Raw genomic sequence first — 18,973 nt, forward strand, 5'->3', positions numbered from 1 at the left:
AAAATGATTTATCAACAAATCAGAATTATGGGAATAAACACACACATAAGGCAAGTGCAAGTAATACGATTCCCTAGAACATTTCAGTGTTTGATGGGATTGAACTACATAATGGTTTGAGGATGCTTTGCTTTTGCAGTTATCTGTTGTTTTTTTTTGCATATTATTAGATTCTGGATTTCTCAGAGGGGAAAGATGTAAGTAGGCTTAATTTAACTTTTAGCGGAAACCCATATCAGACATATTGATCATTAAAAGCTGAGTATGTTTGTCTTTATTCTGCCACATTTATGCCTCTTCTACAGGACCATTTTTTGTAGCTCACCTGGTGGGACATCTTTCCCCTTCCTAAATAAAATGTGTTTTTTAAAAAGATTTTTTTTTCAATCGTGCACTTGAATGCTACGATCTATATGCTGTAAGATACTCAATCAAATCCAAAAAAAACATTTGTAAACTAAATCAAATACGATGCGTTATTTATAGACTACTTGTGATTGACATATCTTTTGACCAATCACAATTCAGAACACACGCAATAAAGTTTTCTCCTCTGGCGCCTATTCTGGAGTTACTTCATGACCTGGGATTCAGTGTTTGGTTTTAAATGAAAAAATAAAATAAAAATAAAAAGGATATCAGAAAATGGCTGAAGAGTCAAACCACTAGAAAAGATTAATAATATAATATTAATATCAGTCCATCGTGGTGAAAGAGACGTTGCCGTCGCGACCATGCACATGCCTTAGCACCAGCTAGCTAAACCATTGCGTGTTAAAATGTCGTGTAAGTTTGTTTCCTGCGGTCAACAGTTGGCCAAGTGTAGGCTGAGTAAAGCCGTGTTGTGGTGTTTTTTTGGTGTCAAATTGTGAATTTACGCGATGTTATCCTCAAAGCAATTTCAGTCAAAAGCAACTGGACTTGGTTATTGGACAAATGAGAACATTCACAGGCTTAATTTACGCAATGGTTTTGTTCATGCTGTTGTTTACCAGTTTCTGTGCCACTGCGCACACAATGAATGTACTGTTGTAAATGTGTCTTGTATGTTGCTGTTTATGTGTGCGTATTTGCGAGCTACGTTCGTCTTTAGAGCAGTGGTCTTCAACGTTTTTTAGGCCAAGGACCCCTTAGCTAAAAAAAGAGACGAAGCAGGGACACCCTACTACAAATATTGTATTAAACTAGGCCTAACAGCTTGGGCGGCCTAAAGCCTACACACACAGCTTTTTATGGCGCATACAATACTACATCATATGTTGAAAATACATTTGGAAGCCACATTGAATCCTTCAGTTCAATTGTATCTGTGCTTGGTTACCTTAGTGGCTACCTTAGTGGCTACCTTAGTGGCTACCTTGCCACTAAAGTCTTTAGACCTTTTCACAAATGTAAACATTGATTCCTGTTGCAGTGAATGGCATCAACTGGCAGGAAGTTAACAAGGACCAAGGCTGTTGCCTAGCAATGGAATTCCATTAACAATGTCTACAGCCTCGGTCCTTGTCATTCACGTTCACTGCAACAGGAATCAAACTTGGACACGTTTAGAATGTTTATGACTCCGACTTTGAAAAGGCCTATATAACCCAGTGAGCCTATCATCAAGGTTGTGATAATGTATTTTTTTTTTCATAAATGTATCTTTGCTAATAAAAAATACCTTGCATTCACTTTAATGTATATTTTCAGAAACATTTTTGAAAAAACATTGGAAACATTACCAAACAATTTGGCAGACCCCCTGCAGTAACTCTGAGGATCCCCTCCAGGTCCCAGACTCCCTCTTAAAGATCTCTGTTTTAAGCAATGTTGTTTTTCAAACTGTTTTTTTTGTGCCACCATGCACACAGTGCACTGTTGCAGCTGTGTTGTGTACCTGTCGTGACCTTTTTGCAGGCCCTTTCATGAAAATCACATGCTCTCTTTACATTTTCTCTGGCGCCGGGCTGGGTTAGCCATATCTTTCTAAATTTATTTAACAGGCATTTGATTTCTCCCAGAAATGAGTTTCACATTCTGTTATGCTGACCATTAAGTTTTTTTGTGGACACAAACTAAATAGTGGTTGTAAAGGCTCTCCAGTGACAAGAAGGTATCGGATTCAGTCGTGTCTTGTCCAAATGCCCTAAAGAAAGAAACCTTAAATGCTCATTAAATGGCAAACTGGAAATCACATTAACCACTTTCCATCAGCAATAGTAACAAATGTGATGCAGGTATTTGTGAGTATTACTATTAAGTCTGTTACCCTGAACTTTAAATCTTAGACATTCCTGGGTAGGTTCAGAGTCTATAGTCCTTTGAGTACCCCTCTCATGGTAGGTCCACTGGGTGGTTACCTCAAGCTCCAGGCTCAGTGATGGAGTGCCAGTTTCTGACAGCTGAGTACCAGTTTCACGAAAAACATAATATTACAAACATCACCTTTTTCCAAGATGATCTGAGCAATGCTTCACAGAACCAAGCCCCATGTTGGAACATCCAGTCAGGAGTTTGCACCTCTGCTTGGGTTATGTGGTTTTGCTGCCTGCTCTTCTCTTTCTTTGGGACACAGAAAAGTTCAACGTTCCTGGGGTTTGTTCTAGCAGTGCTGAAAAGGACAAGAAGACATCAGCACTATTTGAAAATGAAAAGCAAATGTTCTGGGGGTTTTTGGAGGAGATGTAACTGGTACGTAGTCTCTAGTGTGCTTGGCTTTGAGGAGGTAAAACGAAGACAGCCTCGAGCCTGGCTTCATGCTGGGTGCAGATTAAAATAACTGTCAGGAGACAGGAGCAGCTATTGAGGGAGACAGAGTGACACACAGAGTGATGGGGCTCAGCCTCTCACACTTCATGACACAGTATTTCACTAAAGCTGGTTCAGTTTTACAGCCCGTGACCTTGTGTGTGTGAGTGTGTGTCAGTGTCAGTGTGTGTGTGTGTGTGTGTGTGTGTGTGTGTGTGTGTGTGTGTGTGTGTGTGTGTGTGTGTGTGTGTGTGTGTGTCTGTTTTGCTTTAGCTTGACAACCCAAGTCATATGTGTCTCTGAGTATGTCTGTGTGGCAAGGGGAGCTTAGGTTTACCTTCGCTACAGGTGGGGCCCAGCCAGTTGAGCGGGCACAGGCATCGCCCACTCAACCCGTCACAGCGGGCCCTGTGGGAACACTGACATGACAGGGAGCAGTCAGGGCCATAGCGGTCTCCACCACAGCCTGAGACAAAAAGGGGAAAGCATCACTGCATGACACACACGTGGATAGAGAGGGGTTCTAATTTATCCTTTATGTTTGTCTTGCTAATAAAAGTAGTTCCCTCAAGGTGACATTTACCTTTTTCACATCTCTGTCCTGTCGTTCCTGAGGGACAGAGGCACCGTCCGCTAGATGGGTTACATGGGGCCTCGCCAGCACAGTCGCATGACTGTCCACAGTTCAATCCAAACCTGCCAGATTCACACCCTGAAAACAATCGTATTGCTGCAGTTATGAGCACTTTTATTGTCTTCATTTATTACATAACATCATCCTTCGAGCACATACTGCTTGATGGATTACTGGCTCAGTGATTTTTAAATAGGAAAAGGTAGGCCTTGGAATTTTTTTTACTTATGGGCATTTTAAGTGTCCTACATGTTAAAATGCAAGACGATGTGACTGTGCACCATCACATGATCAAGGCACAGGGTATTAAATACACAAGCACAAATAGACACATGTCACACATAAACTGCATGTAGTTAAGAAAACAGATACGAGCCTGGCCTGTCTCTGGAGCCTGTGGCTGCCTTACAGCTGCTCTGCAATGTTCAGTCATATCTCCTGCTGGGACTGAAGTGGCCATTTAGGTGCTCACACTGTGGCTGAGAGCTCCACAAGCAGGCAGGAGGGCATAAGGATGTAACAGGAACGCATTAAGCAGTCTGGAAACACCTGTGTCTCATCAAATAACCAGGCTGCTTGCCTGCCCACCTACCTACTAGCCTGTCTGTCTGCTTGCCAGATCACACTCACACCAACTCTTTTTTTTGTGTGTGTGTGAAATCTTCTTATTCATGCATGTTCATATCTGTCATATTGCAGCTGGGCATCCAGGTGGCTGTTTATTAATGTGCACAGACTTGTGAGTATGTGTTTCTGTCTTAACTGTGTCTCAGAAACCTATAAATACTTGAAAGATGAGATATCCATTCTCATTAAACACGACTGTAACTTTACATTACTTTCATCCAATCAAAATGTTGCATTTAATGATTTCTGAAACATCTTGCCCTCTATGCTGGTCACTGGGAATGTTAACTTGCAGTTTTATGAATTTTAGTTGAAAATTAACCTTGTGATAGTCATACTCACGTCTTTGGCATTGTGGGCCATAGTAGCCTGGTGGACACACACATTGGCCTGTCACATGGTCACAAGTTGTTCCCACTTTACAGTCACACATATGGCCACAGTTCACTCCAAAGAACCCAGATGAGCATCCTAAGAGATACACATGACAATACATTTAGCTTAAGGCTACTTGTTTCAGTGTACTGTATGGTTAAAAATGTTCTGTTGTTGTATCATTGTTCATACAAGTCACAGACATATTTCACCCAGAGAACTTTTACAGGAATGTCAGTGAGGCCACTGGTAACCTTCATCGAGTTTCGTTTTGTATTTTTCATAAGTGAGTGTCTGCATACTGTGTTGACAGGAGTGGCCATAGTATCCAGCAGTACAGCTGCAGCCGCCAGTAAAGCGGTCACAGGTCCCGTTGTTGAGGCATGGACAGTCTTGAGCACAATCAAGCCCATATTTTCCCTGTGAACAGGCTGCACACACACAAATACACACACACAATCTAAGTTAAAACGTAACTGTATTTATGATGAAATCTATGACTAAAGGCAACATAATTTCAGCAGAAATCTTATTTGTATTGCAAATATGGTCCATATATGGAAACAAATAACACAAACTTAGTGGTGGATCATATTGGCTGTTTGTCTATTATTAACATTTGTCAGCTATAAAAAAAATAGAAATAATATTAAAAAGAAGAAAAAAAGAGGGATTATACGTTTTTTGTTAAAACGTCATTATTAGTGTATCATCTGATAGCAGGAGGTAAGCTACTCCAATGTTTAGAACAGTTCTCTCCACCAGTTTTGTTGTTTGTTGTTGTTTTTTTCATTTCCCATGAACATGAACTAGTTCTGATTATTTTATGTTATGCCTTGCCTGTGAATTTGTACCTGTTTGACAGCGAGGTCCAGTCCAACCCAGTCCACACTTGCAAGACCCGTCAACAGGGTCACACAGACCTCCGTTCAGACAGCTGCATGTGTTTCTGCACTGCAGGCCGTATCGCCCCCTAGGACATGCTAAAGAAACATTTAGAGAGTATCAGGACAAGACAAGTACTACAGGCCCATCTGATCTACTCAGCAATCACACCAACGGGTGTAACCCACAGACAACACAACTGTGTATGCTCTGTCTATCCATCTCTTTCACACACACACACGCACATATAAGATTGCACTAACCAAATTCATGTTTATTTAAACAACAGTTAATTACAGAGATGGCAAAGTAGTCTAATTTGGCACTGGTATAAAAGAATAATCATGTTTCTCTGGGTAATTTAGATTGGGAAAACAATAAGCAAGCAGTCTTTGATTTTCCTGTTTATTTATTTGCTTCCTTGCCAAATCCAGCGACACGGAACACAGAGAACGAGCTACTTATAGGTTTCTGTAAACATTCAACAAGAGGAACTTTAGAGGTGGTATGTCCAAGTACATGCAGAAGGCTTAAGAAGAGAACGTTTAGCGCAGGCAGTGATGGAAATCCCCCCTTGCAGTCCAGCTGATAAAAGGAGAGATTAAGAAAGGCAAATTCTGCTTCTGTTTCCCGGGGAAACAGCCCTGTGATCATCAGAGGCCTCACAAGGAGGAAATGGAGAATTTGTTATTTAAATATACAGTGAAAAATGTTGAAAAATGCCCCCTCATTTTAGTGGTTGTTTCTCACTTTCCAGTTAGACCTCCTTTTTCTGAAGAACTCATTAGGGCCAGTGCTTCCCACTGATGCATGTCAGCCTCAGTGGTGACTCTTTGTGTACTCAAGAGAAGGGTAAAAGATAAAAGGCTCAGTACGAACCATGTGTGATCTGTGATATGTTGGACCCAAAGATGAACAAAAATATTTAATTGCCTCTTGGAATTTAGGATATAGATATTAAGATTTCTTCTTGCCTAAAATAAATCACTGAAACAACAACCAAACCTCCATAATACCAAGGTGTATACTTTCAACCAAAATGCATTCACTATTAATATTGTTTCATTTTACTTTTTAACTAATTTGCTATACCTATACCTATCTTTAATTAATACTACTGTGCATCTTAGCTACTGCAAATATATTGCTTATATATCATTTTGATACATTTGAGTGTAATAAAATGATTCACAGTGGCATAGTATGCACCAAGTAAACTTTCAAAATGTAGGAGTACAAGTACTATTGTATTATATCAAGACATAGAGACATTGGTTTGGTGTTACCTTGTTGGCAGGACAGTCCAATCCTACCAGGGGCACAGATACATTTCCCAGTTCCTGCTTGGCACCGCCCTCCTTCCCCACAGGAGCACCGCTTGGCACAGTCCTTCCCATAGAACCCACTCGGGCAACCTGCAGAAATAAACGTCTTCATTTACACAAACGTTATGAATTTCCAATACAACAAGGAGGCTGTAATGACCGAATCCCCTAAAACACAAACTCCAAATTATGATAGTAAAGGGGGTGTAGAAAGACTTTTTATTCTGATACACAAACAGGTGCAAGTTGTTTTTGACTTACTTAAGCTGCAGTCAGCTCCAATGAAGCCAGTAGGACAGTAGCAAGTCCCGGTCCTGAAGTCACAGCGACCACCATTGATGCAGCTGCATCTGGACTTGCAGTATGGCCCAAAAGACCCTGCTCGACATCCTGGAGACGAAGCATAGTGATGAGATAGAAGCACACAGTCACTGAGATATTTTATTTAATAATATCAACATTGGACAGTCAATTATAACAAATCTATGGAAATCTACAAATTGGACCAACTATGTACACTGCTACCACAATTCCCCCCCTCAACTCCCTGTTCGACCAAAACCATATTAATAGCCCATGCCTCATATTAGTCCAGGCTGATAGCAGAAAATCAACAGCGTACTTACGTAGCTCACAGCGTGCCCCGTAGTAACCAGGCAAGCAGCTACATTTCCCCGTCACAGGATGGCACTGCTCTTGGTCTCCTGAGCATTGGCACAGCTGGCTGCAGTTTTGCCCGAACATGCCAGCAGGACAGGCTGAGACGATACATCCAGAAAGATAACACATATTCACAACGGTGAGAATATTGTGCAGATTTAGAGAGAAAGTAGGATAAACCTTAGATGCATAGATTATTTGAAAATACACTGTTCAATTAATGGCTCAAAATGTCCTGTACTATAATTAATGTCGTTAATACATTTACACAGTGCATCCAGAAACTATTCAGAACCCTTTACTTTTTCAGAATTTGTTATGTTGCAGTCTTGTGCTAAAACAATTTAATTTCAGTCTACAGTCAATACCCCATAATGAAAAGGCGAAAACAGGATTTTAGAATGTTTTGGTCACAAACTTATTTATTGTTTGATTTTGAAAGTACTTTTTAAAAAAGTTTTGGATGAAGTAGATCCTCACCTCTCAGAAAAATGTGTCATGCCAAGTTTTTTTTTTAACGTGCATATGTTTCCTCAACCCTCTTACCGACATTACTACTGTTTTGGAAAGGTTTTAAAAAACTGATATCCTATGAAAGATAACACTCCCCTTCTTACACTAAGTGTGTTTGTAAAGTGAGGATATTAAGGAGTTTACTTTTTTTCAATGAATGAATATGCTCATTTACAGTTGACACTTTTAGGGCATATTCTGTTTTAAGAAAAAGTTATTGAAAGGAACCTATTTTACTTAACATAAAATTAGTTTGCATTTTTTAAATTGTAGGATTGGCAGTCATACTGCTTGTTTAGGTCACAGTTAGGGGTGATGAAGATGATGATGATGAGGATGATGATGGTGATGATGATGATGATGATGACGATGATGATGAGGATGACGATGTGACATTCATAAACCTTTAATTCAACATGGCTAATCAGAATATTTTAAAGAAGCTTTTTTGATGATGATGAAAAATTATGATGTAAATCATATTAAATATTGTAACCAATAAGTATAAAACCATTAAGTATTTAGGGATGCTAGCTAGCTATAAAGTAGGGTTATTTAGAGGACAGTGTTTTGTGGGAACAGAGACCAGTGTCATTTCCCTTTCCTTCCTCCGATTACTCTTTGAACACACTGTGACATTCAGTATTGACTGTTAACAACCAAAAACTCTCAACAACTTTCCCTGGTGTCCAAACCCCGATGGACGCAGAGGGACATTCTTTCACACACTCTTTCTGCATACATACGTATACGCTCATCACAATAATGAATGGAGTCCACAGACAATCAGTCATGGCAAACAAGATGAATCTGTGAACCGAACATGTTTTCGAGTGAGACCGCAGCACTCAGCTACTCAGTCAGGCAGCAGCAGGCAGCGTGGGGGACAGATAAGAAAGGACTCCAGACTAAAGAGGCAATTACGGCGCTGTCATTATGCATGTCTGCCTTCCAAAGGCCCTTATCCGCCGCCGAGGAGACAAAAACAATGCCTTCTGTTTTACTTGGCAACTGGTGTGTAACATTTATCAGATGTCTGGGGAGTGTGTGAGGAGAGGAAGGGAGCTGAGGTGGTGAGGGGGGAGGTAGAAGGAGTGGTGAGGAGTGAAGCTGCTCGTATACAGTCCTAAAGGGTATGGTCTAAATAATGAAACATTAGCATAAAGTCGTGTGACAGTGAGGGTTTAGTGCCGGTGTAGAGTGCATTTCCTGGAATGGAATGAATAGTAATCTTTCCCAGGAGAACCAGGAGAAATAAAAGTAATTTTAATCAGCATTAACAGAATGATTCTAGGTGATCACTTCAGTCCCATGATGCCTTCCTTCCTGATGGGAGTGGTGTGTTCCGAGTGACAGTATTTCTATCAACAAGGCACATAAGTCAACCAAATGGTTTTAAATGTATGACAGGGAGGTTAGCCATGTGCCAAGGCTTTCTCAATAACCAGTTCTACATAAGGGACATTTATGGGATAAAGATCCAAGGATGTTAAGAATTGAGTTTGCCTTTTACAGTTGAGCCAATCAGAATGCTCCAAATCTTCATATTTGTGCAGTAAAGCTTTATTTTCCCAAGATAGATTTCCTTTTCATTCTTACGTTTCTCACAGCCAGGCCCCATGAGTCCAGCTGGGCACCCACAACTCCCCGTCTCATGGTGACAGGACACCCCAGCCTGGCACTGACACTGTTGGGCACAGGAAGTGCCGTAGGACCCCGGAAGGCAGGCTGGGAGTCAACATAAACATGCAGGCACACATCAGTCGGTTTACTCTCCTGTTCAAAGCTTGCCCTATTGTCACTTCTATTCCCCTTCAATTTCCTTGGCTCTATACACACACTTACGTTTGTCACACCTGGCTCCCCTCCAGCCTGGCTCGCACTCACAACGGCCCGTCACATGGTGGCAACCTGAACTATGGATACAGTCACACCTCTGTTCACAGGCCTCGCCAAAGAATCCCTCAGAACAGGCTTCAGACAAAACACAAACTTTTGCGTCAGCATACATCATTAGAGTCTGTGAACAACCACTCTTTTTTGGCTTGTAAACCCAAGGCTTATTGCACAAATTGTTTTGACACAACATTAAACCTTCACTTTTGTTTGCTGCTGCTACACAGAAATGTTAGCAAATGCAGCACAGAGGAATCTGCTGGATCTCTCTATACACCTCAATGGGACCGATGAAAAACAGATTACAGATGATAGTACATAATGTGTACAGTATATGCCAATCAAAAACAATAAAATAAGAACTAATGTTATCATGCAACAGTGCTGATGCAAAGTCACCTGACTGACAGTGCTCTCCTATCCAACCAGACAGACACACACATCTTCCTGTCACTCTGTCACATCTCCCTCCATTTGTGCAGCTGCAGGCCTGGGAGCAGTTCTCTCCATAACGTCCTTCCTCACACTCTAGGAGAGAGGAAAAGGAAGCCTCATATGGGAGTGGCATTAATTAAATTATTTTGTTTCAAAAATACTAAAGGGTTTCAAAAGTTTAAGAGTCATGCGTTTCCTTGAGCTTCCTCACAATGTAATACATAGTACTAACCTAACTCACAGGCGGCTCCAGTCCAGCCGGGCGGACAGGAACACTGGCCAGTCATGCTATCACAAGAGCCTCTGTTTCGGCACAGACATTGACCAGAACAGTGTTCCCCATATTGTCCTGCAGGACAGGCTGAACCCACACACATAGCACAGCAGAGTATAGAGAGTTAGTGACAGGAATGGGTTAAATCAACAAAATAATGCAGATAATTATATAAAATTTAGTAGTAATTGAAATACTAACATGTCGCATCGATTATCAAATAATATTGATTCTAATAATCCATCCAACAGAATGCAGTATGTCCAGCTCTCTATCCTAGTGCCCAATGGTCGTGTCTGTTAATCTCTTATCATCATTATGTGTTAGGGTGTAGGAGTGCACGCAAGACTGCTGAAAGTCAACAATTAGGAGGGAGCATCTCATACAATGTCATCTTCACATACTGTATATTCTATATGTAAACGTGCATCTGCAATTATCACTAATAGTTTGACTCCTGCGGTGTGTTCTTTTGCAAACTTCATTTTATTTGAATAGTGCCTTTAAAAGGACCATACCCGTGTGTTTACAAATTGTGTCTCCCTGACTGCAAAATGTCTACTTTGATAGTTTTTGAATAATGTTTTCAACATTTCCAGGCAGTCGTTGTTATTCATTCATTTATGTACAAAATAAAAACATCAGACTCTTGAAAACATGCTCAAGTGGTGTAAACTGTAACATCAAGTCTGAAATAACTTGGTCAAGCAAGTTTTAAGAGTCTACTAATTGATATTGCACAAAAATGAATAAGAACCACTGAATGCCTATAACGGCAGACAAACAACTTTTTCAAAACGGTCAGCATGCAAACCCACTGGTATTGCCCTTTTTAAGAAAACAGCAGCCAAACCTTTGATACGGTTTGTCGTGCTAAGTGATTAGATGAGCTACTCACGCAGTTGGCAGCTGACTCCAGTCCACCCAGCCGCACAGCTGCATCGCCCGGTGACGTGGTCACACCTGGCTCCGTTCTGACACTCACAGGTCTGACTGCACTGCTTCCCAAAGTGACCCTCTGGGCATTCTTCCAACACAAACCACACAAACACACATCCAGTATTAACTCAAAATGCAACTGTATTTGAAGCAAATATGAAACTAGAAAGCTAAAGGACATTTTCAATGCACATACTGTAAACTTCTCCTTAATCATCAAAGTCAGTGATGACATTTGGAGTCTTAAGAAAGAGGAAAATGCGCTAATGACAGAGATGCATCATTAAGTCATGCTAGTGGCTTTCCACTGAGTCTGGCTGTAGTAGTTAGGACCACAAAATGGCTGTGGCAAAAGGAAAGTCTTGAATAAGACTGCAGAATGACAGACTAAGAACTTTAGTGGGCATTTCACAAGATTCATTAAAACAACGGCATGAAACTTTAGCATGAGAACACTGATGGGTATAGCTACTAAAGAGTCTTCCGACTTATGTTCTCCCTTTCCTAATGTTGATCGCTATAAACGTGTGGGTGCATTTATCCAGAATAGACCTCAATTAAACTGTGTATGCCAGAGGGCACTCTTATCCCCCCCTTTCTCCATCCTTACCCATCCCTAAAAAAGTCATTGGCAATGTCTCATTATAGAGATAATTGTTCACCAACACATCCTAGATGTGTTTTAAGGAGAGGATGTCGTGATGGGCTTCAGTGAGGGCCTCCCTCACACCCTGTTTTAATGATGTGGCTTCCATTACCCAGAATGCAGTGTGGTCCTGCCCAGCCGGCGGTGCATAGGCAGGCTCCTGTGATGTGGTGGCAGCGGGCACCGTTCCTGCACTCGCACATCTGGCCACAGTCAAGACCGTAAAAGCCGTCCGGGCACACTGTGGGCCAAGATAAAGCATCCGACTGGTTAGAACTGGCAGCTTTAGAAGAGGAGAGGAAAAGGTTTAGGTTGGGGTTTTTTTCACTTTTTTTTTTAGTTCTCTCTCTTCCCTTCCCCATCTCTCACTTACTTCACCTCCTACTACTTTCCCTCTCTGTCTTACCACCTACTGAAAATACCAATATCAAATTGCAGTACCACGCTGCGGCTGTTCATTTGCAGAGCGTCTGCGTTCGTTAAGTGAGCTCATGTCCCACATGTGTGGTGGATCTGGGCCACATCAAAGTCGATGGCGGCTCGGAGGCCGTTCCCTTTTGGGGATAGAGGGGGCACAGAGAGCTGGTAATTAGAGCACCTGCTGAGTCAACAGGCCTCACCAATACATGGCAAAAACAAAGCCAGGTTACTTTACCCCCCCAAACACATGCACACATACTGTACCTACAAAAACACTGCTGATGTGAGGAGGTGCCAGTTTGAGAGTCTGTTTCCCATTCTCAAGGAGAGCCAGACAGATTGTTTAAGTGTGTGGAGAGTCAATTGACACTCAGAGAGTTTGGTAAACATAGTGCCTCCCATCCACAAGAACCTAGCCAGAGGCAGCGGGATGAATGAGCCTCTCCACTACTAGGATGTAAATATTGTCTGTAAGCATGACTTCACCAGAGCAGGAAAGAATGACTCTGTTTATTCACAGCCTATTTTTGATTGCTCAATTTGTCCCTGAAGAGACCACAGCCTAAGCATTATAGTTGTATTTTGCAATACAAAAAAAGTCCTTAAATGTAGGAACACTGCTCTGTGTGCGCTGCCAAAGTTTGAGTGACTGACAGCTGTTGCAGTTATTTCTCTCTTCTGTTTTCCTGTTGCAGTAATATAAGTAAGACAATCTGGTGAGAGTTTGAGTAGAGTCTGTCCCAATTATCTCAGCGGACAGCAGTTTTTCATTTCATTTATAGGCTACCTCTTCCATCTATAAGGAAAGCAGTGGACCATGTTAACAAAGGAAGGCACAAATTGGGAGCGCAACAGAAAAGAGAAACTTGGAGGTTTAATTTATTCTAAATGTCAAAGTATTCAGGGTGTTTTCCTACAGTTTATGCATCATAACCTCCTTCTCCAAATGATGATGCTGTCCACTCCTCCATTTTCTCCCCAGAGGCCGCAAATTGGGGAAAGTATCCTTCCTGCTCAGCAGTTTCTGGCATGACCATCTCTGTGTTCCCACGCTGACAGCATGACGTCTTTGCCTGTCTCTGTAGTGGTTAGGCTGCAATGCTATAAAAGCCAGCCCACTGAGGATGCTGTCATTTTAATCCAGCTGTAAATTAGGTCTGCGGTAGCACTGTAGCACATTCATTGTCTGCTGTTTTATTATTATTATTATTATTATTATTATGATTATATTCCTTAATTCCTGACACCATAGCAACATCTTTCTGTCCAGCAGGGAAAATGTTTCGGAAATGTTACTCTGAAACATCATTTATTTACTAATGACACAGGAGCTCAATGTATCTATCTATGATAAAACATCTCAGATGAGGGATGTTCCCCTTTAATGAGGTCTTTATGTTGGGTAAAGTAATCACCTCAACAAGTTTAAACACTTTCCTTCCTTTTCCAAAGCAGCAGACAACGTTTACTTAAGCACATGAGCGCTGCAGTAAATTTTTAGGGGATATATGGACACCTGAATGGCAAACTTTATTATTTGTTTATGCCAGCAGGGGGCGACTGGTTTCCATATTAATCACAGAGCAGCAATCTGTCATCTGATATTAAGACAGTGTCTGCAAGTGTTTGTAAGAGAAGACTATTCTCTCTTAGTCTTTGTTTATGGGTAGACACAGGATTTGGTCCATCACCACACACAAAGACACGCGCACACACACACACACACACACAAACACACACACACACACACACACACACACACACACACACACACACACACACACGCACACGCACACACACACACCGTACCATCGCTGAAAGACTCCATCTCCAGTCTAAATGAGCTCTTTAAGACAGGAGGATTATTTCCAGATCCCTGGTTGTGTAAGAGCCGCTGCTGTCAGCCCATAAAGCAGGTCCAGGGACCACACAGCCGGGGAGAGCAGACCACAGAAATAGAGCGGATAGAGAGAACATAGAATAGAACTTCCTGCTGCCATTCAGGGTCTATAAACTGAAAGAGATCCACACAACAACAACAAAACGACCCTGTTTCTTCAAACAATAGCACGGACGTTCAGTGCCAGAGTTCTTTTTTCTGTGACCAAATTAACTATTTTGATGCAAACATCAAAGCTGCAGAGCAGAAAACAGAGCACGATCCACGTTAATCGAGTGTCAGCACAATAGCTCGTTTCCTCTGACAAAAGTCGACCAAAATGTTTAACATCAACCACAAGAATGCTCAATGGAACTTTACATTTGCCATAGTAGCAAGCTTTCCGAGTCCTGCAGTGAGTTCCATGAGGAGCATTATGAAAACTGGTGTTTATGGATGGAAATCACCCACCTAGAATCATCAAACACTAAAAAGGAAAGTCTTCTCTTTCCATTTTAATTCTGTGAAACAGATGAACTAAAAGAGATCTGGTCCTTCTCACAGCACAGGCCTCTTCCTGACTTCTCCTAAAGGAAGAGGCCCAGCAGAAGACTGAGAAACTGGACACCTCTGTTTGAGGAGAAAAGGCCTTCAGAAAACAGAATCTGGTCAGGTTGATAGCCTTATTTCCAGAGCGACATCCAATCAGAGTGACGTCTACCTCTGAGGCCATCAGACTGTTATGACTAGGGATGTGAAGCTCTGCTCTTGTGTGACATGGCCATGATTTACGATGCCCTGCGTACTACAGAGGTGGTATAAGTTTCTTGGCCTGGTTGTACACTTACACTAAATCTTACACTTTGTAATAACATGAGGCCAGTCCAAGTCAAAAGACTATAATCAAGAACAAATCTATTACATTGTTAAGACTCTTGAACTTTTGTTTTTAATAATGTAATAAAAATATTCCAGTGATGAGAAGAATATGAGTTACATGAAGGGTTTGCTAGGGCAGGATACTTGAAAAGACTGCAGCCCATGAAATACAGTCCATCTTCCCCAGAATGACTAATGCACATTATATATCTATGGATTTGTGTGGTTTTAAAATGGTTTTGCTTTTGACATTACATGGACAATCGGATGATTCATTAAACCTGTGATGATTCACTCAAACTGTGGAAGGAATAAAAAAAGTCAGAAGAATGTCCTGCAGTACCCTCTAGTGTAGCAAGAGCAGTAATGTCACCTGTAATAGAGAAAACACCACTATATATTCCTAAGGTTTTTATACTTGAGGAAGAGGTGGTGCACAGGACTTTGTGTACATTAATATTAACCTTGTTTTTGAATTCAGTGAAAAGTGGACCTTAAATTCTTCTTTCAGGTCTCTAAAAATGTTTTTGTGATTTTAAAGATTGATGAAAAGTTAATAAGATGAACGTTACATACACATTTGTATGCCTTCACTTTATTTCCCATAAAAAAAATATCATTAGGGATAGTATAGTTACTAATCACAAACAGAATAAATCTTACTTTTTTCACAGTATGTGCCAGCATATCCAGCTGAACATGTGCAGGCTCCGCTCACATGGTCGCAGAGGGCCCCGTTCTGACACTGGCACTGCTGGGCGCACCCCTGCCCGTAACTGCCATTCACACACTCTAACAGTGAATATCGGAGGGATACAGAACAAATAGTGATTTAGCAAGATGATTTCCATTATTTGAATCTTAAACATTTAACAACATGTAGCAAGCTAAATATTCCCTATACATGGAGTACATGCCTGGTACTAAGTTTCCGTGGGTATTACCAGATCCCATACCTACAGGAGCTTTATATAAGCTTATCAAAGTATTCAGTATATAAAATCCCTGGGGGGAAAAATCACCGAACTAAAACATGTAATATAAAAAATAACTAGCAAATAGCTTTCAGTTTTACAAATGAACTCAAAAGTTGTTATAAGCAACGGTCACCCCATGGTGGCAGTGTTTACTAAACTATGTATTTTGAAACGCTGTGCTATTTAAGAACTTTACTTACTCTTTTCACAGTGGTCTCCAGTGAAGCCAGCCTCACACGCACACTGACCGGTGATCGGGTTACATCCCAGAGAAATCTCTTTGCACTGGCATTTACTGAGGCACTCTTGGCCCCAGTAACCGGATTCACATGCTAAGAAGGTCAGCAAATGTTGCAGTGAGCGATTTGTTCAATGTTGTATTGTGATTTTTATGAGGATGATTACAGTTCTTACATGTTGCACAGTCACGCCCTCTTTTGCCAGGAGGGCAGAGGCAGCGTCCAGTCTGGGGGTCACAAGTAGCATCAGGGTGGCATGAACAGGGCCTTAAACAGCCGGGTCCATGGAAACCTGGGGGACACTCTAGACACAACACAAGGATCATGATTCAGTAATCCTCTCTTTTTAACTTTTGACACATGCTTAGTATGAAGTGAAAAATAATAGTGAAAAGCTTTAAACGCTAAAAAAATTGCTGATTTTCAGTTTAATTCAACTATTGTTACATTGTGTCTTTATTTAAGGTAAACTGATTTTAATTAATGGTCACAATAGTCTTTAAAAGATAACAAAACCACAATGTAAATATTTCTTTTTCTTGAGTCTCCATTAGATAAAAACTCACCATTTTGGCAGAGGTTTCCTGTGAAACCTGGTTTGCAGTCACACACACCGGTCTGCTTGTTGCAGGAGCCTCTGTTCTCACAGTTAGGACAAGATGACTGGCACCTCAACCCCCAGAATCCCTCCGAGCAGTCTAGGAAGCATCAAGTGAGCAGTAATCCACTTGTGTTAGTTATTCCTCTGTAAAGCCCTAAAACCACTTTTGCTTGGATGTTTTGGTGTATTAGGAGCGAGTAAGCTACAAAGCAAAGGAACTGGTTTATAGAGGCACCAAATAACACAAACATCCTTTGTGGTTTAGTGGACTTATGATAATACTGAGGTCAGTGAGTGCAAACAGGTCCTCAGTCTTAATCACATGCCATTGAATTATTGGACTGCATTTTAGTCCACCCAAACAGAAATGTCCAAAACATAATCTAGAAATTCAATGGAACATAAAAAACGTACAAAATAAATGTACCTTCATGACAGGAATGTCCCATCTTCCCAGCAGGACAGATGCACTGTCCGGTTACAGGATCACAAGGAGCTCCGCCACAGTCGCAGGTCTGACGACAGCCCTCGCCGTAGCTCAATGATTGGCAGGCTAGCAACACACAATAGGTTAAAAGATTAAAAACCGCAACATCCGTCACAGTGTAACACACACACAGAAAACAAGACAGAATTGCGAAACATTGCAAAAAGAGAGCTGTAGAAGTTCAGTTTTTAGTAGGACTCAATCATTTTCTGTTTGTTTATTCAGCCTCTGCCAATAGCCTCAGCAGTAGTAACTGAAGTAAATTACCCCTGTCATGACCTGGCCTGCAACTTAAGATAAATACAATCCTGAAAACATGGATTCCTTTTTTGTTTTTTGGCTTTGACAAACCCAGCAAGCCCAGGCCTGGACTGTGCATTAGTACTGTAACTGTAACTCTTTGTCATCTTAGTACGCTCCACAGAGACACAGAGTCATGTTTTTACCAGAGGCTCCTGAACAATATTCAGTATCACTTTAGATCACAACACAGATGGTTGAGCTTTTCCATCGAGCAACCCTAACCCTAACCCTGCTGTGGATTTGTGGGCGTACAGTACACAAGAACACCTGTGCTTACCAGGTGAACTCAAATAGAAATCATTATTTATTTTACTTACTAAATCCATTCAATCCATCAAAGGCAGCAGAGAATGAAGGACATAATAAAGAAAGATTTACAGGCAAACTAAAATAAGAATTGTGACAAAGGGGTCGTGAAATTCAGAAACTCTTTCATAACAGTTTTTGTTGACATCAGAAAGGTCACTCGTTCTCACAAACAACATGAAGTATGCAAACAATAACTGCACAAGTAGCCACGTGTCTATGAGCCCACGCACTTTACATACTCCACACACACGCTTACAGTAAGACAATGATCCTTTACTATAAAAGTTATGGCCACATGAGAGCGCTGTGGTGTCGAGCTTTAATGGGGGGCGTCATACATTCACAGTTCTGTATTTAAAACAGTTCTATAGTTATGCCAGATGTGCTACTTGACTGTGTTCCTTACATTAACAAGCATGTATAGTTTGATTTAAATTGAATGATATCAGTTTTCTGTCTCACCCAGCTGACATTTATCTCCATGGAGGCCTGCAGGACATCGCTGGCTGCACTCTCCAGTCCGGGGGTCGCATGACCCTCCACCTGGACAGTCACATGGCTGCTCACAGCCTGCTCCAAACAAGCCTGGCTCACATTCTACATTGGGACAGAAATATATACACAACCAGAGTGAGAAGATTAACAGACAATCTCAAAGCACAGTAAGAATCATTTTGTGAGAGACAGGACATTAGAATCGTAACTAGGGGTTGACTTGATTCTGTGATCACCGTCCCAAAGAGTAATCACAGCAACTTCTTAAATTGCTTTTCCTTTAAGGATATTACATTACACACTGCATTGCAAGGAAGCAGCATGGCTCCAAGTATATTTCCCCTCAGCTACAGACACTTTACTGCAAAAATCCTATTACTGCACCGGGAAAAACACTTGGATCTTTATGACGTTCCAAGCTGTGAAATGGTCAACACAGTAACAT

The 18,973-nt window shown here is 41.3% G+C and overlaps 1 protein-coding gene across 2 annotated transcripts in view; it reads right to left on the minus strand.

Annotated features, from left to right (window-relative positions):
* Positions 1 to 18,973, minus strand: part of egfem1 (EGF-like and EMI domain containing 1) — a 56,435-nt gene that overhangs the window by 605 nt on the left and 36,857 nt on the right. The window contains exons 18-38 of one of the 2 annotated variants that reach the window (XM_083914614.1): positions 18,496 to 18,630; positions 17,362 to 17,487; positions 16,900 to 17,031; positions 16,509 to 16,637; positions 16,295 to 16,426; positions 15,781 to 15,909; positions 12,052 to 12,180; positions 11,253 to 11,381; positions 10,313 to 10,429; positions 10,045 to 10,173; positions 9,595 to 9,723; positions 9,349 to 9,477; positions 7,203 to 7,334; positions 6,838 to 6,966; positions 6,538 to 6,666; positions 5,221 to 5,349; positions 4,669 to 4,797; positions 4,334 to 4,462; positions 3,314 to 3,442; positions 3,068 to 3,196; positions 1 to 2,593 (exon numbers count right to left, since the gene is read on the minus strand). The exon at positions 1 to 2,593 is cut by the window's left edge and continues 605 nt beyond it. In XM_083914614.1, the coding sequence (XP_083770740.1) occupies positions 2,514 to 2,593; positions 3,068 to 3,196; positions 3,314 to 3,442; positions 4,334 to 4,462; positions 4,669 to 4,797; positions 5,221 to 5,349; positions 6,538 to 6,666; positions 6,838 to 6,966; positions 7,203 to 7,334; positions 9,349 to 9,477; positions 9,595 to 9,723; positions 10,045 to 10,173; positions 10,313 to 10,429; positions 11,253 to 11,381; positions 12,052 to 12,180; positions 15,781 to 15,909; positions 16,295 to 16,426; positions 16,509 to 16,637; positions 16,900 to 17,031; positions 17,362 to 17,487; positions 18,496 to 18,630 (2,660 nt within the window). In that variant the 3' untranslated portion in view covers positions 1 to 2,513. Of the gene's footprint in view, positions 2,594 to 3,067; positions 3,197 to 3,313; positions 3,443 to 4,333; positions 4,463 to 4,668; positions 4,798 to 5,220; positions 5,350 to 6,537; positions 6,667 to 6,837; positions 6,967 to 7,202; positions 7,335 to 9,348; positions 9,478 to 9,594; positions 9,724 to 10,044; positions 10,174 to 10,312; positions 10,442 to 11,252; positions 11,382 to 12,051; positions 12,181 to 15,780; positions 15,910 to 16,294; positions 16,427 to 16,508; positions 16,638 to 16,899; positions 17,032 to 17,361; positions 17,488 to 18,495; positions 18,631 to 18,973 lie in introns of both variants that reach the window. The other variant, XM_083914613.1, reaches the window with a different exon arrangement.

This window comes from Echiichthys vipera, assembly GCF_963691815.1.
Source record: "Echiichthys vipera genome assembly, chromosome: 5".
Taxonomy (NCBI): domain Eukaryota; kingdom Metazoa; phylum Chordata; class Actinopteri; order Perciformes; family Trachinidae; genus Echiichthys; species Echiichthys vipera.